This window comes from Sorex fumeus, unplaced genomic scaffold (assembly GCF_029834395.1).
Source record: "Sorex fumeus unplaced genomic scaffold, SorFum_2.1 ptg000122l, whole genome shotgun sequence".
NCBI classification, from domain to species: domain Eukaryota; kingdom Metazoa; phylum Chordata; class Mammalia; order Eulipotyphla; family Soricidae; genus Sorex; species Sorex fumeus.
In genome coordinates this window covers 9,036,486-9,056,161 of record NW_026606179.1, presented here as the reverse complement: position 1 = coordinate 9,056,161, position 19,676 = coordinate 9,036,486, and the positions used below count along the sequence as shown (strand labels likewise).

The 19,676-nt window shown below is 59.3% G+C and overlaps 4 protein-coding genes across 5 annotated transcripts; 2 read left to right on the top strand and 2 right to left on the bottom strand.

Annotated features, from left to right (window-relative positions):
* Positions 1-1,011: 1,011 nt before the first annotated feature.
* Positions 1,012-4,331, bottom strand: OSCAR (osteoclast associated Ig-like receptor). Of its 2 annotated transcripts, XM_056135802.1 has the most exons (5): positions 4,221-4,331; positions 3,409-3,441; positions 2,564-2,848; positions 1,900-2,181; positions 1,012-1,378 (listed from the first exon to the last, which is right to left on the bottom strand). In XM_056135802.1, the coding sequence occupies exons 1-5, from the start codon at positions 4,255-4,257 to the stop codon at positions 1,203-1,205; spliced, it is 813 nt and encodes a 270-aa protein (XP_055991777.1). In that variant the 5' UTR covers positions 4,258-4,331; the 3' UTR covers positions 1,012-1,202. The 2 variants fall into 2 exon arrangements, with proteins under 2 accessions (XP_055991777.1, XP_055991778.1); XM_056135803.1 differs by lacking the exon at positions 3,409-3,441 and having other exon boundaries at positions 4,221-4,257.
* Positions 4,332-4,984: 653 nt separating this feature from the next.
* NDUFA3 (NADH:ubiquinone oxidoreductase subunit A3) lies at positions 4,985-7,258 on the top strand. The gene is made up of 5 exons (XM_056137250.1): positions 4,985-5,116; positions 5,162-5,249; positions 5,457-5,531; positions 6,854-6,931; positions 7,102-7,258. Exons 1-5 carry the CDS (start codon positions 4,985-4,987, stop codon positions 7,191-7,193), a joined length of 465 nt encoding a protein of 154 aa, XP_055993225.1. The 3' UTR covers positions 7,194-7,258.
* A 41-nt stretch (positions 7,259-7,299) lies between these two features.
* Positions 7,300-10,617, bottom strand: TFPT (TCF3 fusion partner). The gene is made up of 6 exons (XM_056135806.1): positions 10,454-10,617; positions 9,824-10,082; positions 8,443-8,513; positions 7,813-7,882; positions 7,542-7,733; positions 7,300-7,457 (listed from the first exon to the last, which is right to left on the bottom strand). Exons 1-6 carry the CDS (start codon positions 10,474-10,476, stop codon positions 7,338-7,340), a joined length of 735 nt encoding a protein of 244 aa, XP_055991781.1. The 5' UTR covers positions 10,477-10,617; the 3' UTR covers positions 7,300-7,337.
* PRPF31 (pre-mRNA processing factor 31) lies at positions 10,617-18,651 on the top strand. The gene is made up of 14 exons (XM_056135781.1): positions 10,617-10,992; positions 13,520-13,704; positions 13,788-13,848; positions 14,148-14,231; positions 14,582-14,679; positions 15,123-15,229; positions 15,443-15,612; positions 16,495-16,652; positions 17,049-17,138; positions 17,237-17,364; positions 17,531-17,603; positions 17,877-18,005; positions 18,092-18,190; positions 18,404-18,651. Exons 2-14 carry the CDS (start codon positions 13,528-13,530, stop codon positions 18,527-18,529), a joined length of 1,500 nt encoding a protein of 499 aa, XP_055991756.1. The 5' UTR covers positions 10,617-10,992; positions 13,520-13,527; the 3' UTR covers positions 18,530-18,651.
* Positions 18,652-19,676: the final 1,025 nt, after the last annotated feature.

Sequence of the window (19,676 nt, the reverse complement as noted above, 5' to 3'; positions counted from 1 at the left end):
GGAGCCGAACTTCCTGACTCCCTCCAAAGGAAGGAGAAACGCAAGCGGCCAGGTCTTCCTGGGGAAGAGAAGCCTGACAAGGAGGCCCTTCGGGTGGTCCCTCTCTGTATCCGATTCACCGCTCTGAGCTTGGGAGCAAGACCCAACGGTGCCGAGTCTCCTCCTGATTCAGTGCTATGGGCATAGGGGTGGGTGGGTGCAGAGATGAAACTCAGACCTGCCCCCAGCACTTAAGCTTTTCTGCCTCTTCCTCACCCCCTTATTTTTCCACACTGTGAGCATCGAGCATTGTTGGGGGCCAGGTGATAGGCCCAAGAGCCTGGGCCCTGCAGGGAGACAATTGGACCAGCACCTCATGGTCCCATCTGCCCCTGCTCCCCCACTCCTGAGCACTGCAAGATGTGGCTCCCCAACCAAAATCAATCAGTCAAATAAAAATAAAATTAAAACCAAAACGAAACAGCACAAAAATAGGGCCACATCACCTGCCTTGCAGGGAGCGAGCCTGGCTTTGAGCTGGCATGGCGGGACTCTCTGGACCGGCATAGTGGTGGGGGGAGATGTCCTCAGCCCACCTTTCAAAGTTTTTTTTTTTCTTTTTGGGTCACATTCCAGCGATGCTCATGGGGTGACTCCTGGCTCTACACGCAGGAATAACTAACTCTTGGCAGCGCTTGGGGGACCATTTGGGATGCCGGGGATTGCACTTGGGTTGGCTGCATGCAAGGCAAACGCCCAACCCCCTGTGCTATCGCTCTGGCCCCTAGCCCACCTTTAGGGAAGGAACTTGGAAGAGGTCACTTTGGTGACCGAGACTCATAGGGTGGAGGAAGGAATGAACCACAATTTAGGAGGTGAGTCAGGGCACGCGCCAGGGAGGAAATGTTCCTTTGGGGGGTTTCTGCAAGACCACAAGCCAAGAAGAAACCAGGGCACATTTATTACACAGCCCAGCTCCAGTGGGTCCTGACGTTGTGGGCGCGCCGAACCCTGGAAAGCCGGAGGGTGCGAGCCGCACAGTGCAGGTGCCAGCGCCACGTGCACGCAGACACCTTCAGGGTCCTGCCGGAACTGGCCCCTCCAAGCAGCTGTCCGGCTGTCCTCTCGGCGCTGGACACGCAGGGCTGCGGCCTCCGGCCAGGCCTGTGTGGCCCCAGGGGCTGCCCACGCTGGCTCGTCCACCCCATCCACAGCAAGCGCGCTCACACCGTGGTGTCCACGTCCAGTCCAGAGGGGCTCCCAGCCCGGGGCTCAGACCGAGGCCGAGGGGGACGGCTCCGGCCTCGCCACTCCCACATGCCCAGCGTGCCCAGGCTGAGAAGGACCAAGCCGGCCATTCCCAAGCGGGCCGCGTTCCCCTGCGTGTAGTTCCGGGAGCCTGGAGGGCAGCGGGGAAGAGAGGCGGTCAGCGGTCAGCCTCAGACTGAGGACCCGCCCGCAGGGGGGCGCTGTGTGGGGGCTGCGGATCCCACGTTCTTCCTCAAAGTTGGGGGAGTGGATGGGATATGCACCTTGGGTCTGAGGGAGGAGGCATAGATCACCAAGACTGACCTAGGAGACTGAGAGGCAGTCTGTGCTCCTTGGTCTGAGGGAGGAGGATAGGGGGTTGGATTCCTGGATCTGAGAGACAGGTTGGGGGCTGGACCCTGGGTCTGAGGGAGGAGGCTGGGGGCTGGACTCTGAGTCTGAGGAAGGAGACTGGGGGGCTGGATCCCTGAGTCTGGGGGAGGAGGCTGGGGGCTGGACCCCTTGGTCTGAGGGAGGAGGCCGGGGCCTGGACCCCTGTGTCTGAGGCAGAAGGCTGGGGCTGAACCTTGGGTCTGAGGGAGGAGGCTGGGGGCTGGACCCGGGGTCTGAGGGAGGAGGATGGCGTGTGAGGGAGGGGGAGCCTGGACTCACCATCGGGCCTGATGACCAGGGGATGGCTGCGCTGAGACAGTACATAGGGGGCAGAGGGCGTGTGGTAGTAACAGACGTAGGTGCCAGGGGCGTGGGTGCTGGGCAGTGGGAAGTCGGCCCAGTGCTGCTCAGAGTGGCTGTAGCTGAGAGGGGTGGGCAGGCCCACGCGGTACAGCGCGAAGCTCATGCCACCCAGGCTACCGGCACAGCGCAGGCTCACGTTGGCTCCGGGTGCCACCACCGGCCCAGGCAGCGCCACCAGCGATGGCCTGGGCAGCTGGTCTGTGAGGGGGCACACAGGGTGACTCTAGGCCCGACCCTCCCTGCAATAGGGATATTCCAGCCCCCACCAACCGCCCCTCCCCTCCCTTGCAGGGTGTCCTGCTCCACCAAACCCTGGCACCCCTCTTGCTCGCAGGCCCCCTGTCCACCACTGAAGAGACTCTGCCCCAGCAGCTCGGGTCCTGCGTTGTGCTGCCAGTGGCACCCTCTCCCCCAATCGGGATGACCACAGGTGTCCCACACACTGTGAGGTGGGGCATCCCATGGGTATGGCAGTGGAGAATCACCCCAGCCCTCTGATTCCACCCCGGGATCTCTCTGGCCATCCACGCCCCCCCAGAGCATCCCGTGTCCCCCCTGACCAGGGCCCCACCAGGCTCACCGAGCACCAGCAGCTCCAGGGCATTGCTGGGTGGGGACCACACGCCCAGCCCCCAGCCCGGAGCCTGGTAGCGGCAGTGGTAGCCGCCCCCCTGGGCTGGGGTCACCTCCTCCAGGAAGAACTCCTCAGACGCATTCTGGAGCAGAGTCGCCTCTCCGGCTCTGAAGAGTGCAAACGTCCAGGCGGGCTGCGGTGCCTGGCAGCTCAAGGTTACGTTGGTCCCTGGGCTCACAATGGTGGCTGGCTGGATGCCCAGCCATGGCTTGGGAAGTAAATCTGGGGGGACTGAATGAAAGGGATAGCGTAGGCTCTCTGGCTGCCTGGAGCCCAAGATGATAGAAGGGGAACTGGGGTGGGAGTCAGATTACCCGGGGTAATTGGCTCTTTATAAAATGGGAGGAGGGTGTGCTGGATCCCAATCAAGACTCATCAGAACAGGCTGCAAGTCAGAGGTGCGACAACTCACTCCTGAGCTTTGTTTGGGGGATCATAGCTAGCAGGGCTTACTTCTGGCTCTGTGCCAGGGGACCATATGTGATCAGGGATCAACTCGGAGTAAGTCTTACTGCTGGTGCTTGGAGAGACAGCACAGCAAGGAGGACGTTTGTAATGCCTGGGTTGATCTGGGTTCGATCCCCAGTATCCCATATGGTCCCCCCAGCATTGCCAGGAGTGATCACTGAGTGAACCCTTGAGCACCGCTGGGTGTGACCAAAAAAAAGGGAGGGAGTGAGTGAGCGAAGGGGTGAGGAGGGGAGGGGAGGGAAGGAAACCTGAGGTGAGACGGAGTGGTTGGAAAAGAGGTGTCACAGGTCTGCGGAGAATGGACAGAGGGTATTACTCACCAGTTGGAATGATGTTCGCGTGACACAGTGACCCTGTGGAGGGGGGAGGGGGCTAGACTCAGTCCCCACCTCATTGGAACTTGCCCCAGGGCCCTTACCTGCCCCCCAACTCCATCCAGACTCCCAGTTCCTGCCTCTTAAAGAAGCCAGTAGTGAACTCGGCTCTGCCTCCACCCTCAAGTTCAGGGCTAGAGACCATCGCTCGCCTCGACCCATGCTTTCTTCTGGTTGAGGACCCAGAGTCTGAGCCCCCAGAAACTCAGAGTCTCACCTGGCTCCCACTTCGACCCATACTGGAATCTAGAAATCTGCACTCCTGCCCCTGCTTGCCTCAAAATCAAGAGAATAAGGGCTGGAGAGACAATCTCTGGGTTCGATCCCCAGCTCTACATATAGTCCCCCAAACACCACCAGGAGTTGAGCACCGCTGGGTGTGGCCAAAAAAAAGGGAGGGAGAGAGTGAGCGAAGGGGTGAGGAGGGAAGGGGAGGGAAGGAAACCTGGGGTGAGACGGAGCTCACCTGTCTCCACCAGGAGCAATCTCTGAGCACTGCCTGATGTCCCCACTGTCACCAGATCTCGAGAACTCTGCTCTCTCTTCTCTTGGAATAAAGAATTTGAGCTCCATTACCTCTTGCATATACGACTTGCATCCCTCAGCTGAAGTCCTGGCCTGTGCTCCCTGTGCCTGGCCTCAGGCAGACTCCGTATCCTGTTCCTTGTCCCAACTCTCTGGGGACTCAGGTCCCCAGAGCCAATCTCTCTGTACCCCAGCTCAGCAAGGACCCAAGAAGAAAGGGCTGGGTGGCTCACAGACTGTAAGTAGCTGAAGGATCAGCTCGTTGGCCATGCTGGGCTGAGTGGGGCTTCAGCTCAAGCGGGAGGCAAGGTTCGAGTGGCTGCTCCCTTCCAGGAAATGAGGCAACTGCAGAGAGTAGATCCCTGACTCAGGAAGCAAGACTGTGGGGGCCTCTGAGTCAGCGGTGGGGCAGGGGGATGCTGGGAGAAAGGGAAGTCTGTAGGGCTGCTTGTGTTAACTACCGAAACCTTCCGGAAAACTGGCACCTGTCACCAGCCAGTCCCCACTGTGCAATTCTGCAGGTTCAGGAAACCATCAAGTTAGAGGGAAAGATGATTCCAATCAGGACCCTTTAAACAGGGGAGGGAAAGTTAGGAGGAGGACTCAAAGGGACAGAGCAAATGCTCCAACCAGATTGATTTCGGTGCACTCACATGGTCCATGTGACTCCCGAGCCCACGAATAAACAGAAAGTGGTGGCGATCACAGGGGACAGTGAGTTGGATGACCATCCTTGACTCTGGGGCCAGAGCTAAGGCTCCAGGATGAACCGGTGTGGTGCAAGCTCAAACGCCGAGTCCCAGACTTGCAACTTCATCTGTCAACTGTGGCTCCAAGAATGCACAGTAAATTGGGGGCTCCTTCAATCCTCCTGATGAAGATTGCAGGTGAATCCTCCACAGTCTTGGAGGGACAGTAGGCGGGCACCTTGGCAGTTCCCCGTGGTGGTGATCTGCACCAAAGTTGGCCTGCACTAAACACGTGATCGTCGTCCTAGATGCAGCAGGCTCACGCGGACTCGGTGGAGACCACAACTCCTAGAACACTCCGCGTGTTCGCTCGGTCTAAGACGGCTGCTAGGCGCCAGTACGCATGCGCAGTAGACTCTAACTCCCAGAATGCCCCGCGAGTTCGCCCAATCTAAAGCAGCTGTTTTGCGCAGGGCACGTAAAAGACGGCTGTGCTGGGGAACTACAACTCCCAGAGTGCTCCGCGACCGACCGCCGCCGCCACCGCCGCCGCCGAGACCAAGATGGCTGGGAGTAAGTGCGGCGCCGCGAGCCGGAGGCTTCCAGGGTTCCCGGGGCTGGCGGGGGGCAGGGCGTGACGTAGGTCAACCGGGGCGGTGGGGGTCGGACTGGAGCGGGGCAAAAGAGATCACCGCGGGCTGCAGCGAGGCATGGTGGCGGGGAGGGCTAGAGGTCACCGGGGCGTGCCCTGCGGGTGACCCTGCTGTCCGGCCCCCGCAGGACTCGCCGCCTTCCTCAAAGATGCCTGGGCCAAGGAGCCGGTGCTGGTCGTGTCCTTCGCCATCGCGGGCCTCGGTGCGTGAGTGCCCGGCTGGGACGTGCATCCCGATCCCCGACGCAGAGAACGGGTGGGGGTGAGGCGGGCGCGCACCGGGCCCTGCGGCGGTTTGTTCCATCACGGGCCTCATCTGGAACCGGGGTTCCGTGCGGTCCCTTCCACTGGGCTCGGGCTGCGCACTAGGGAAGGTTTGAGAACCCAGTTTCCCCATCTGGTGGCCACGGGCTGCACAGAGCCCTGAGCATTGGAGGGCATGGGTGGGTGCATGAAGTGGAGAAGCCGCACCCTGGACCCAGGCTGGGTAGGATTTGAAGCAGGGGCTTCTGGTGCCAGAGCGGGGAGGATGCTTGCCTTTTACACGGCAGACCCCAGTTCTATCCCCCGCACCCCATATAGTCCTTCGAGCCACCACTAGCAGTAATTTCTGAGTAGAGCCAGGAGTAACCCCTGAGCACCGCTGGGTGTGGCCCGAACACACATGCACAAAAAGGCAGGGTTCAGCCTTTTTACACCCGCAGGCAAGTATAACCATTATTTGTTACCTGAATATTTAGTATCTTTGGTTTTGGATCATGGGTGGTGACATCCCATGGTACCAGGGAGAACCCAGGACTCCTGCATGCAAATGCATCAGGTCAACCCGTTGAATTCTCCCTTCAGCCCCCCAATTTTCTATCAGATTTTCTAACAGTGCTGGCACTGCTCAGTGAGCCAGGTGTTAGGGGTGTGAGTTAATGACGTCACGTGTTCACTCTGACAGGCTTCGGGTCAGCAATGGTCCACTAATAGTTGCAGGCATTAATGTATATCCGAAGTATCTCAATTTGCTTTTTCTAGTGAAATGTTTAAGATAAGCTTTAATTTTGTCTTTTTATGGGGCGGGGGTGGCACACCCAGCTCAAGCTTTATGGCTGGCTCTGTCCTCAGGGGTCATTTCTGGTGCTCAGGGAATCCTGTGTGATGCCAGGGATCAAACCCAGGTCAGTCAGCAGTGTGTCAGGCCAACTCTGGCTCCATTTTCGTCTCTGTTCAGTGTGGTTCTTAGCACATATGAAATGACAGTTGGCTCTTGTGATTCCATCAGTGCTGGCAGAGAACTTCTTTTGCTCCCTTCCCCCTCCAGTATTCTAGACCCCAACCTAGAGACTGTTCCTCACAGTTTAATAGTTCATGATTCCTCTGGAACATTCTGTCAACCCCCCTCCTGCCTCCCCTGCCTCTGGAACTCTGTCCTAAGGATTCTCTGCTCCCCTGGGACCATCTGCCTCCTTGATGCGTGGCAGTGCAGGGCTTCCCCTGTTCTGCCCCAGTTGGTGTGCTCACCCCCTTCTCTCCACAGCTGTCATACTGCCCCCCCTGAGCCCCTACACCAAGTACGCTGCCATGATCAACCAGGTGACACCCTACAACTACCCAGGTGAGTGAGGGCTGGATCCCTCAGGGTGTCTCCATCTGGCTTGGCCCCTGGGGTTGCACCTACTGGGATCTCATTGCAGAACCTATCTCTCCCTCACTTCTCCCCGAGCCCCTTGTCTCGAGGTCCCACGACTGGCTGGGCTCAATGGCTGCCCCTCCCCTGTCCTGCAGTGCCCGTCCGAGACAATGGGAACATGCCAGATGTGCCCAGCCATCCCCAGGACCCCCAGGGTCGGAGCCTGGAGTGGCTGAAGAATCTGTGAGCGCCTTGCCTCCATGACACACAAAAGGCGTCTGTGCCAGGAACCCCAATAAAAATGTGCAATAGTCCTGAGTCTGAGTGTGGATACCGGCGGCAGGTGCCATGCACGGGCCCAGGTGAAGGGTGGGGAGGGGGTTTATTGGGGTCAATCAAAGGGAGGGCTGGCGAGGGTGGGGTAGGGCAGCAGCTTGTCTGGCCCCCGGGAAACCCAGCTGGAATCCAGAGCCTCATCCGCCTCGAAGCCAAAGTCTTCCTCCACCTTAATCTGGGGAGACAAAGCGAAACTATATGCCTGCCACCCCTCTCCCGCCCCGCCCCCACGCAGTGCTCCCCAGTGCCCCCTCCCTACCGGGGCCAGCTCCGGGGTCAGTGAGGCGCCCCCTCGCCGGCCATCTCGGGGTGCCCGCCGCCTCTTCCGCCCACTGGTCCCTTCTCCTGGGGACGGGCTGCTGGGCTCAGGCGGCGAGGGCCCATCTTTCTCCGGAGGCTCATTTTCTGCGTTTCCAGGAGTGGGGGCATCAGTGCCCTGGCTGCCCTCGTCCTGGAGGGGTGACAGTAGGGCGCGTGGGGTTGTGCCCCGGACATGCCCAGCCCAGCCCAGTTCAGCCCAGAGTCCTCACCTCCAGCACAATGGTAAATTGGCCGGCCCGGTAGTCATCGCCGTAGGAGTCCAGCACCCTCATGAGGAACCTGCAGAAAAGCGGCCATGCCACTTGTGGTGACCCCAGTCTGTGCCCTCAGCCCCGTATTCACTTGCCAGCCTGTGCCTATGCTGGTCCAGCTGGGGCAGCAGCGGGCTCCCACTCTCCCTGCAGTTCTCTCAAGCAGCCAGCAGGGGTGCGTGGTCCCCTTCACTGGTTCATGTGCACCTTTCACATGACAGTGAAGACTGACCCCTCCAGCGGGAAGTGAGGGTTTGGGGTGACCAGCAAAGCCATGAGGATGGCATGTCCGCAAAGGGGAAAGCAGGCGTTAGTGGCGACAGCAGATCAGACAAGCCTGCTGCGGGCGGGCGCAGCGTAGCAGCAGGTGGGCCCAAGCCCCTCATCACTGTGGCCCTGGGATGCATTGACTCAGGCCTTACGGTGGGGGGGGGGGCGAGACACCGGAGCACTGGTTGAGTCCAAACCCGGGCCGGTGTCTTTGCTTTGGTGTGTTCAGGGCATCTCCCACCTCTGCACCCCAGTTCCACCGTGTTCCCCACTCCAGTGCACAGACAGGTGGAGGGTGGAAGCAGGACCCAGAAATACCTGCGCTCCTGCTGCAGTCGCCGTGTTATCCTCTGCACCTGGTGTAGCCGGTTCAGGACACGCTCGTTTACCTGAGGGACGAGAGGGGCCCCTTCACCCTGCTGTATATGGGAGATGGGGGGAGGCACTCCTGGGTGCCCCTTCAACCTTATCCCAGAGCTACAGCTGTGCTGCTACGCCCCTATTTCCATACATCCCCGGACTCCTCAATGTGGGGGTAGAGGCACAACAGTGGGCAGTCAGAGGTTGTGGGGGCAGGTCCTAGATGATGTCTGGGATGTGAGGGGACTCCGAAGGTGAGGCGCCTCCTGGGAGGTGAGGGGGGCTGGGAGGTGAGGGCCCCCGGGAGGTGAGGGGGCCTAGGGAAGTGCTGAGACCAGTGCACAGAACAGCCCACAGGAGGAGGCTGTGACTATGCCACAGGGGAGGGGTAGACTATGCCAAAGAAAGGGGCTGGAGGAGAGGCTGGTGGGTGGAAACAAAGCGGGGAGGGCAGCAGAAGCCTGGACAGTGCCCTCTTGGTCTGCTGCCTCAGACTGTGGCACCCGGGTGTGCATGAACCATAGTCACAGCTGCCTGGTGGCCATGGTGTGGCTTCATAGTGGGCAGAACACAGGGCCTGTTCCCCGCACCCACTGTGCCTCTGCCCTGCACCTGGTACTCAGGGCTACTCTCACGCTGCCTTCCTAGCACCCCACTTCCCAGTCCTGTCCCGCAGGGTCGGGAGCTCATTTCTCCTCTACTGTCAGCCCAACACACAAACGTGGCTTCCCTGTAGGCTCCTCATCATGTCCCTCTGCACTCCTGCCCGGACCCAAGCTGCATCCTTACCTCCTGGCACTATCCCAGCACGCCCCCCCAATTTCCTGAGCACCACCATGGTGGCGTGCTGGAGCTAGGAGTGCCAGGACCTCAGAACTTTTGTGACATGAAGGCTTCACAGAATTGAAGCAGCTGGTTTGTGTGGTTTATGATGGGGTCCTCAGAAAGGGGGAACAGGTTCTGTCTGTCTCCTTCGGAACCAACCTTGGGGCTTCCAAGCTTCCAGTCCTCAGAACCAGCAAAGGCTGCCCATCACAGCACCACCTGTGGGCTCAGGCCCCAAGCCCTGGACCCGGCTTGCCCTCTGACACCTCTGAACGGTACCCCTAACCCTTGAAAACAAAGACAAAACCCTAGCTGTCCCACGGCTCCTGGCCATCACGAGCAGTCACTGCCCACTGTTCCATCCTCTTCCAAGAGGAGGCTGATGCATGAGCCTGATCCCTGCAAAATACAGGAACGAATGAAATTGTCCGACTGGGCCGGGGAAGGCACCGCGGCACTACAACGGGCAGTAAATTAAGCTAGAGACGGAAAACGGGGCAATCGGCTCACCGACCTGTTCGATCTCGCGGCAGCGACGACCCAGCACCTGATACTTCCTACGATTCAGCTCCCGCTGGCGCCGCCGCCGGCCCCGAGCCGCCTCTTCCTCTTCGTCTCGCTCCCGCAGTCCAGAGCCGCCCAGACCACCGGACACAAACTCCACTTCGGTCTCAAGCTCGCTTTCCAGAATGTGTCCGCCGAACAGCGGCGGTAAGGCCAACTCCGAGCCCGGGGGCGCCGAGAACTCCTCAAAGCCCACGGCTGCCATGGTCCTGTGGGGTCAGGGGGTGCTGAGCTCCTACAATCCCGGCTCTAGTAACCCGGGTCTCAGGAGCCGGGGCCCCCAGTAACTTCCTTCCCATGGTCCACACGAGTTCCAGCCCCCACATCCTAGACCCAGGATTCTTCAGACTCTTCCTTCCCGAAGGACCAAAGGTGTCCAAGACCTCAGCTACTCCCAAAGGCCCCACGTCTTCTCTCCGAGGATGCTCACTTACAGATCCCAGGTCCCCGAAAGACTTAACACGCGAAAGCACTCGCGTGAACTACAATCCCCATCAGCCACCGGAGTAAAAGCGCTATAGGGTGCGCTTTACACAGCCGCAATGCCTTCCGGAACGGGTAGTTTTGTCCAGTCACTTACCCCTCTCTCTGCTCCAGTTCCATCGCTCCCGCTCCAGGCTCCCCAAGCCACGGAACTTTCAACCTCGCGAACCTCAAGTTAAGTCCTGCGCCGAATTATCTGTCCCATCGGGCCTGACGGCGCCCCATCGGGGCTCGCAGTGTCCAGTTTCCGCCTCCACCCCCCTCCCCTTCCCCGCGCCCCGGACTCCGGGCTTCAAGGCCTTGCGTTCTCCGCTGGTGCCTCCGCCGTCCGTCCGAGTTGCCCCGTCGTTGTTTCTGTCCAGATACCCTGTCGGGATGCTGGCGACTCTCCGCTTAGCAATTCTCCGCGGGCCGCTGTGAGACCGAGCGCCCGGCCTCGCTGGCTCAACCCCCGTCCTCCTCCGGGCGCCTGGTTCTAATAAAGTTGTTGTTCCAAAAGCGCCCGGCTGCGCGGGCCAATCAGAGCGCAGATCAGCCTTCCTGGCTTCCTGGCGGCGCGAGGCGGAGGCGTCATCACGGAGCGCCGGCGCGGCTGCAAGCTTGGTTCCTAGGCACCGTGGTGCGGGAAGCCGAGAGGTGAGAGTAATAGGGGCTCGGGCGGCGCGGGCAGCAGGCGTCGTACTTGGGGACTGCGTGTGAGAGGGAAATCGGGCCTTCGTCGTGGACGAGATCTCCGACCCCCACACTCTGTTTCCGGCTCTCCGGGGTTTTGCTCGGTGCCGGGGCTGACGGGTTTATTCCCGGAATAAATTGATGACAAGGCTGGTGGGTGGTCTTCAATCACCCGGTCCCCTCTGGGGGCGGGGGGCGGGCGTCAGGAGGTGGACTATGCAGGGGTTAAGCCAGTAGAAATTGAGGGATGCCCGGAGAGATGATGCAGCGCGTAGGGAGCTTGTCTTGTATGCGTTAACCAGTTACAGTTCTCGGCACCGCATACGGTCACCGAACCTCGCCAGGTGTCATCTCTTGAGTGCAGAGATCGGCTCTGAGCACTGCCAGATGTGTCCCAGACAAAACAAAAATAAACATAAACGAGGGGGAAAAGTTGGGAAGCTACAGAAACGACAGTGGCATCCGTGGGCAAGGGGAATAGTGGCTGGAGATGCTGGCTGGCATCAGGCGGGGTCAGGCGAGGTCTGAACAGTGAGTAAACAGGTCTTTTTTTTTGGGGGGGGGCGCTGCGTTTTCTACAGTGCCAGGGATTGAACCCAGGTCTCAGGAGTGCAACTCCTGCAGTTTGCTGCTGAACAGCATCCCTGACTACAATGAATAGAATCTGCTCTCTGTTCCTCTAGAAATTTACCTCAATGGAAAGACAGGCATTAAACAGAATGCTAGTATTTTGTTTTGGAGCCACACCCGGTGATGCTAAGGGTTACTCCTGGCTCTGCATTCAGGAATTACTCCTGGCTCAGGGACAATATGGGGTTCTAGGGACTGAACCCAGGTGGAACAAGTGCAAAGCAAGTGCCCAACCTGCTACACTATCTCTCCAGCCTCAGTGATTTAGACTTGTAACTGTTGATACAAGGTTAAAGGACTCAGTGGATATATAATATCCACTGGAAGGAATCAGACAAGATCTAAGCTGCCTGAAAGAGTGTTTGTGGGAGCTGGAAGGAATATTTGTGGGGGCCATTTGCCTTGCACCGGCTGACCCAGATGCAATCCCTGGCATCCCATATTGTCCCCCAATCACTGTCAGAAATAATTCCTGAGTGTTGAACCAGGAGTAACCCCTCAGCATCACCGGGTGTCTTCCCAAAAGCCTAAAATTAAAAAAAATTGTGCACTGCTTAAGGAACAAAATTTTAATATATTCAGTGTCCTGGGGGAAGGAGTTTCTTTTTTATTTTGGGACCACACCTGGTGATGCTCAGTGTTTATTCCTGGAGGGCTTGAGAGACCCTCTATGGCACCAGGCATTGAACCCCTGTTGCCAGTGTGCAACGCTAGTGTCCTACCTGCTGTATGATCTCCCTGGCCCTGACAAAGGAGGTTCTAATGTGGTGTAAAAGTTAAATACAATTCTTTGTAAGGAGGACCAAGATTGGGGAGAGAAGGAGGAAAAAATGCTTAGTTGCCAAATATTTCTTGAGAAGGACTAGGTGCTAGATATTGAGTTAAATGGGAATATTGCATGTGGCTGACCCAGGTTTGATGCCTGGCACCCCGTATGATCCCCTGACCCACACCAGGGATAATTCCTGAGCACAGAGCGAGGGGCCACCCTGAGCACAGCAGTGTGTGCCCCAAAAACAAAAAAATGTCTGTAAAGGAGACACTGTCTCTCAGGGAGAGAGGCTATAAGAGTCTCAGCATAAAGACAGGTGGACATGTAGGGGGTCTCCAGCTTGTAGCCCATGGCCAGAGCAGGCCCAGAAGCTCTTCCACTGTCTTTTGCTATAGTGGCTCCTTTTTTCCCTTCAGGTTACCCACTTAATTAAAAGCTTTCAAATGGGGAGAGTCCGTGTAAAACCTCTGGATTTCTTCAGAAAAGTGGTTTCATTCCGCCCGTTGTCGACCCCAACCCTCCCTCCCTCACTTCACCATGCATCACCCTGCGGGCTTTGCAGTGTTCTGCTTCTATTCTTTTTTGGAGAGGTTGGGTTTGGGGGCCACCCCTCAGAGGACCCTCTGTGTGCAAAGCATGTCTCTGAGCCTGGAGGTTTGGGTTGTAGGGAGAGGAGAGAGATGTCTTGTGTTGATGAAAGCAAGCAGTGGGGCACACAGGTGGCGTTCATGCCTGTCGAACACGGCTTCCTGGGATGCTTTTTGGCAGAGGACCTGTGAGAGCAGGAGCTCAGCAGTGGAGCAGCCCTGTCACCCCTTTAGGACCCAGTGATTGGGCTGGGGGGAATGTGATGTGGAGAGAGGATGTACCTGCTCACAGATGCGAGCTGGTGTGGGGGAAGCAGGAGTCCGCCTCATTTTGGGTGATTGGGCGTGGGTTGCTTCGTTCATTTCATTCTCCTGCTGCTGAGTGCCAGGCGTGCCAGAACAAAGCCAGGAAAGCTGTGGATCTGTAGAGTCCCCCCAGAAAAAGAGAGGGACTGGGTGGGGGGCACCGTTCAGGGCTTCACCCTCTGCTCTCTTGCCCCAGCTTGCAGGATGTCTCTGGCAGACGAGCTCCTGGCTGACCTGGAGGAGGCAGCGGAGGAGGAAGAAGGAGGGAGCTACGGGGAGGAGGAGGAGGAGCCGGCCATCGAGGATGTGCAGGAGGAGACGCAACTCGACCTTTCTGGGGACTCAGTCAAGAGTATTGCCAAGCTCTGGGACAGCAAGATGGTGAGCGGGAGGGGCTAGAGGCCTAGGAGGGCCCCCCGGGAGCCAGGAGGGTGCTGGGTCCTGACCCCCACCCTCTCGCCCAGTTTGCTGAGATCATGATGAAGATCGAAGAGTACATCAGCAAGCAAGCCAAAGCTTCAGAAGGTACTATTGGTGCTTCCTTCTGGAAAGTGCTCCCCTCTGGCCCCGCCCCCACTCCTGTGGTTCCGCTTCCAGTCCACCTTTGTTCCTAGCAGGCTCAATCCCAGGCCCCTTGGCTTGCTCTGGGGGAACGGTTTTGGGGTAACTGTCTTGCCTCTCCCTCTGTTCCTTTGTGCTGTGGGGTTGTCCTGCTGGGACCACTGGAGCCATGGCAGAATGGCAGCTTCTTCCCTGCTCCCCTGGTCTTCCCAGCTGGGGCCTCGGGGGGAGATGCACCCCCACACTCAGGCTTCTCCTCACAGTGATGGGGCCGGTGGAGGCGGCCCCCGAGTACCGGGTCATCGTGGATGCCAACAACCTCACAGTGGAGATCGAGAACGAGTTGAGTGAGTGTGGGAGGCTTCAGCGGGCAGGACCCGGGCCTCTCTTAGCCCCTGCAGTAACTGGGCTCTGGGCCGAGTCTTAGGAGCTTCTGGGGGTCAGCATCCAACCAGCAGTAACATCCAGCCAGGAGTAACCCCTAAACACCATGGGTGTGGCCCCCCAAATGAGACAAAAAAGTTACTGCGCATCTGCAGCTGTCACATCTGCACCCTGCCAGGCAACAGAGCTAACTTGCCCAGGGAGCGAGCCTGTGGAGGGGTGTCTGTGCTCCACCGGAAGCCACTGAAGGGGGAGGGAACCCTGGTCTTGGGGTAGGCCAGCCCCACTTAGGAGACACCTCCCGACCCCTCAGACATCATCCACAAATTCATCCGGGACAAGTACTCGAAGCGCTTCCCAGAGCTGGAGTCACTGGTCCCCAATGCACTGGATTACATCCGCACGGTGAAGGTGAGGAGTGGGAGAGGCACTTCTGGGTCGGGGGTCACAGTGCTTGCAGGCTCAGTGCTTGGTGCTGTGCTGGGAGCAGCCTTCCCCTACCCCCTACACTACTGCACCCAACCCATGGGCCAGAGTTTGTTGAGGTCGGGGTGTAGGGGGCCGAGGAGACCCTGAGTGATGAGCCTGAGGCTGGCACAGGTGGCCTACAGAGGTCTCAGGGTTTCTTCCCTGGCCAGGGGCATGGGAAGAAGCCAGGAAGGGGTGCCTGAGGCGTTGTGAAGGGGGACAGGGGATGGAGAGAAAGAGTGTGGCAGTGGGGTGGGGTGGGCCCACAAGGAGAATGTGGTACCTGAGGTGGGCACCGTGGTGCGTGTGTACATGCGTGTATGCACGTGAGCATGTGTGTGTGTAGTTTGGCAGTGGGAGCCACTTTTCTGGCCTCCTCCCTGCAGGAGCTGGGCAACAGCCTGGACAAGTGTAAGAACAATGAGACTCTCCAGCAGATCCTGACTAATGCCACCATCATGGTGGTCAGCGTCACGGCCTCCACCACCCAGGGGTGCGTCATTCTGGGCCTATGGTTATCGGGCACCACTGTCCATGGGGAGCAGGGTTGGGCCTGGCATGGCTAGTCGTACGATGTGTCTGAAGGTGGGGGCCATTCCTTGTTGGGGATGTGGGAAGTGGGGATGGCCTGGGGACCAGGGTGAAGGTGAGCACAGGTGGTGCAGGGCCACCCCACCCAGCACACGCCTGCCCGCCTGCCCCGCAGCCAGCAGCTGACGGCTGAGGAGCTGGAGCGGCTGGAGGAAGCGTGTGACATGGCGCTGGAGCTCAGTGCCTCCAAGCACCGCATCTATGAGTATGTGGAGTCCCGCATGTCCTTTATCGCGCCCAACCTCTCCATCATCATCGGTGCGTCCACGGCTGCCAAGATCATGGGTGAGGCTCCTGCACCCCAAGTGCCCCTTCCTCGCCCAGAGGCACTGTGCTCCCTGCCTGCTCTGCACCCCTGCGGCAGCCTCAGCGCTCCCCAGACCACCCTGCCCCGGCCCTGCAGGCACTTTCTGCCTCAGCGTCCCTCAAACCCATGCAATGCTGGCCTGGCGTGCGCTGGACTCCCCCTCCTGGGAGCTTTGGGCACCTGTCTGAGCTGCGTGTCATCCACCCCCGGCCCAGAGAACCGGCAGGCCGAGCAGGGCACGGCCCCGCTCCACCCTGCCGTCCTGCCTGTGAGTGACATGCACCAGGAACAGGTGCCCCATCTGCTGACTCCAAGGCCTGGGAAGGCTGTTTCCCGCCCTCCAGCCTCTTGGGGTGGGGGCCCCTCTCGGATATGCAGCCTTGGTTTTCCCTCGATTCTTGCTTCACATTTACCCTTCATCCTGTAGGGACTCTGTGACCGTGACCTCCACTTCTCTCTGGCCCTTCACCCCCTCTGCAGGCTTTCTGTAAGGGGCTGGGGGCAGGGGCGGATTGGCAGTCAGTGCCCAAGGTCACTCCACGCCCATGCGGCTGGCAGGCCTGTGGGAGCTCGTGGAGGGTTTGTTGGGGAGACATGTTCCTCATGCCTGCACATACCCACCCTGATCCCCACCGACAGTTGTAGACATCCTCCCTGATCTGCACAGGCACCCTCCCTCACTCCTGCAGACACCAGCCCTCACCCTACAGACACCCGCCCCTTTCTGGCACACAGCTGACCTTCCTCCCCTTGCAGACAGGCTTGCTGGATCCCCGACACACACACACACCCCACTGCAGAGTTGGTCACACCTCGGGTGGGGCCTCCTACACCCTGACACCCATGTGTCCTCCTGGCAGGGGTGGCTGGCGGCCTCACCAACCTGTCCAAAATGCCAGCCTGCAACATCATGCTGCTCGGGGCACAGCGGAAGACTCTGTCCGGCTTCTCATCCACGTCGGTGCTCCCACACACTGGCTACATTTACCACAGTGACATTGTGCAGTCGCTGCCCCCGGTTAGTGGGGGCCCTGGGATATGGATCAGGGCCCTAGGGTGGGGGTTCCAGATGTGGTGGGTGCCTTTTGTGATGGGGGCCAGTTTCTGTCATTTGAGAGGCTCTCAGCATTCAGTGTGGAAGGCCCCAGGTGGGCTATCATGTGCACTGTGGGGGGCACTTGCCTGGCAGTGACCCACCCTAGGTCAGTTCAGGAACCCCTTGATGGGGCCCAGGACCTCCAAGTCAGGAAGATTAGAACTGCAAATGTGAGGGGCAGTGGGTGCATTGGTGACGCTGGGCGATGCTGGTGGTGGTGCAGGTCTGGGTGCCCTGGGGGAGCGGGTAATGGTGGGTTTGGAGAGACTGGGTGGGAACCCCCCGATGCTCACTGCTCATGCTTTTCCCTCCTGGCAGGACCTACGGCGGAAGGCAGCCCGCCTGGTGGCTGCCAAGTGCACACTAGCCGCCCGTGTGGACAGCTTTCACGAGAGCACTGAGGGCAAGGTGGGTGCTGCTGTGTCTGCACAGCTGGGCCAGGGAGGGTCATGCCAGGCCAGGCCCATGCCGGTGCCATTGGCAACTGCCCGGACCCCCTCCCCCAGGTGGGCTACGAACTGAAGGATGAGATAGAACGCAAGTTCGACAAGTGGCAGGAGCCACCACCCGCTAAGCAGGTGAAGCCACTGCCCGCGCCCCTTGATGGGCAGCGCAAGAAGCGAGGAGGCCGCAGGTAGGCAGGGGCAGGAGTGCAGGCAGAGTGGGTGCGGGTGGGGGTGGAGGTATATACGAGTGGGGGCCGGGGGACAGAGTGCATGCAGGCCAGCAAGTGGTGGAGGGTAGGTGGGGGAGGGGTGGGTAGGGTGGACCCCCTTTCCTGCTGACCCCATCCCTCCCAGGTATCGGAAGATGAAGGAGCGCTTGGGGCTGACGGAGATCCGAAAGCAGGCCAACCGCATGAGTTTTGGGGAGGTAGAGTCACCCTGCTCTGGGAATGGGAGCCCCCCTGCCCCCAGTTAATCCCTGGTCTTATTCCCTTACCCCCAGCACACATCCAGCTCCCCTGGCCTCCAGCCTCCTCTGCCCTGGCCACTGGCCATAAAACTGAGTTGATTTGGGGTGTCAGGTGCCAACCTCAGGGACCCTCAGATAGATGGGAGCTTATTCAAGGACCCCAGATGAAGGAGGTGGCTGACCGTGGGCTCTCCCAAATGGAGGATGGGGGCTGATCACAGGCTCCCCCAGATCGAGGAGGACGCCTACCAGGAGGACCTGGGCTTCAGCCTGGGCCACCTGGGCAAGTCGGGCAGCGGGCGCGTGCGGCAGACACAGGTGAACGAGGCCACAAAGGCCCGCATCTCCAAGACGCTGCAGGTAGGTAGCTCTGGCGCCTTCAGCAGGGAAGGGGGGTGCAAGCAGGAGGCTGGGGTGCCATCTTAGCATGCCCCTACCCCCCACAGCGGACCCTGCAGAAGCAGAGTGTGGTGTATGGTGGCAAGTCCACCATCCGCGACCGATCCTCGGGGACTGCCTCCAGTGTGGCCTTCACCCCGCTCCAGGTACCCCTTCCCCTGTGACACCATCACCTAGAGCCAGGGGTTCTCACACTGGCCCGGGCCCTCCCACCCACACTGGGGCCCCCTAGGCCAGAAATTTCCAAGGTTGGGGAGATTTGGAGAGCCTGAGAGGTGATGGGAGGGGCCTCTGGACCCATATTCCCCCATATGCAGGGGTAGCCACCTCACCCTGGTCCTGTCCCCTCCCCCGCCTAGGGTCTGGAGATTGTGAACCCGCAGGCGGCTGAGAAGAAAGTGGCAGAGACCAACCAGAAGTACTTCTCCAGCATGGCCGAGTTCCTGAAGGTCAAGGGCGAGAAGAGTGGCATTCTCTCCACCTGAGTGGGGCTGGCCCCGGCCGTCCGGGGCGCCCAGCTGTACGGGGCCAGCCTGCCAGTGTGTTCCGGTTCTGCTGGGAGAGGAGAAACTGGGAAAGTGCGATTAAAGGCAGAGTGAGACCTGTCCCCGGGGAATTGTCATTTCTTCAGCTCTGGTCTGGGCTCTTTGCTGCCTGTCGCCTCAGGGACATCTGTGTGAACAGAAGTTCTAACCCACACACGAGAGACCTTCAGAACGGGCTGGCTGTGTGCTGCTGTGCCCTCTCCCATGTCCAGACTCAGTGCCACACTGCCTGCACTATTCCCCCGGGAGTCAGTCCCCACACTGACTCCCGTCCCTTCTGGGAGCAGCACTGGGCTCAGCATTGTGGTCAGGCACCGCTTCCTCCCCTCTGAACATCTAAAAGTGACGGCTTTTGATGGACCATGGAGGCCTGCAGGAGATAGTGCAGAGAGATGGTGCAGGAGGTACAGGGGATAGTACACAGAGAGATAGTACAAGAGGTACAGGGGATAGTACAGAGATGGTGCAGGAGGTACAGGAGGCAGTATGGAGAGGTAGTCCAGGAGATGCAGGAAGTAGTATATGAGATAGTACAGGAAATCAGGCACTAGCACATAGCTGTGGCTCCAACCATGGTTTGAATCCCTAGTACCACAAACTGTCCCCAAGCACCACCAGGGGTCACTCCTGAGTACCCTGGAATTTGAACCCACCACCCCCAAAGTGAGACCTTTCTTTGGGGGGGGCGGGGGGGTGCTCACACCTGGTGATGCTCAGGAATTGCTTCTGCACTCAGGAATCACTCCTGGCAGTGTTCGAGGGCTCATATGGATGCGGGAATGGAACCTAGGTCTGCCGCATGCAAGGCAAGCACCCACTCTGCTGTGCTATCGCTCCAGTCCCAAAGTGAGACCTTTGATGATTCCTGCTTGCACCTGCCCAGGGGAGCAGCCTCCCACCCCTTGCCAGAGTTACCTCGTGGGGTTTGTGTGAGGGTTTCAGGAAAGAGTCCTGATCTCAGAGCCCTATCTACAAGTAAGACAGGCTCTCAGAGGGTGCACACCCGGGTTCAATCCCTGGCACTTGTATGGTCCCTTGAACTCTGCCAAGAGTTAGCCCTGAGCACAGAGCATGGGAGTAAGCTGTG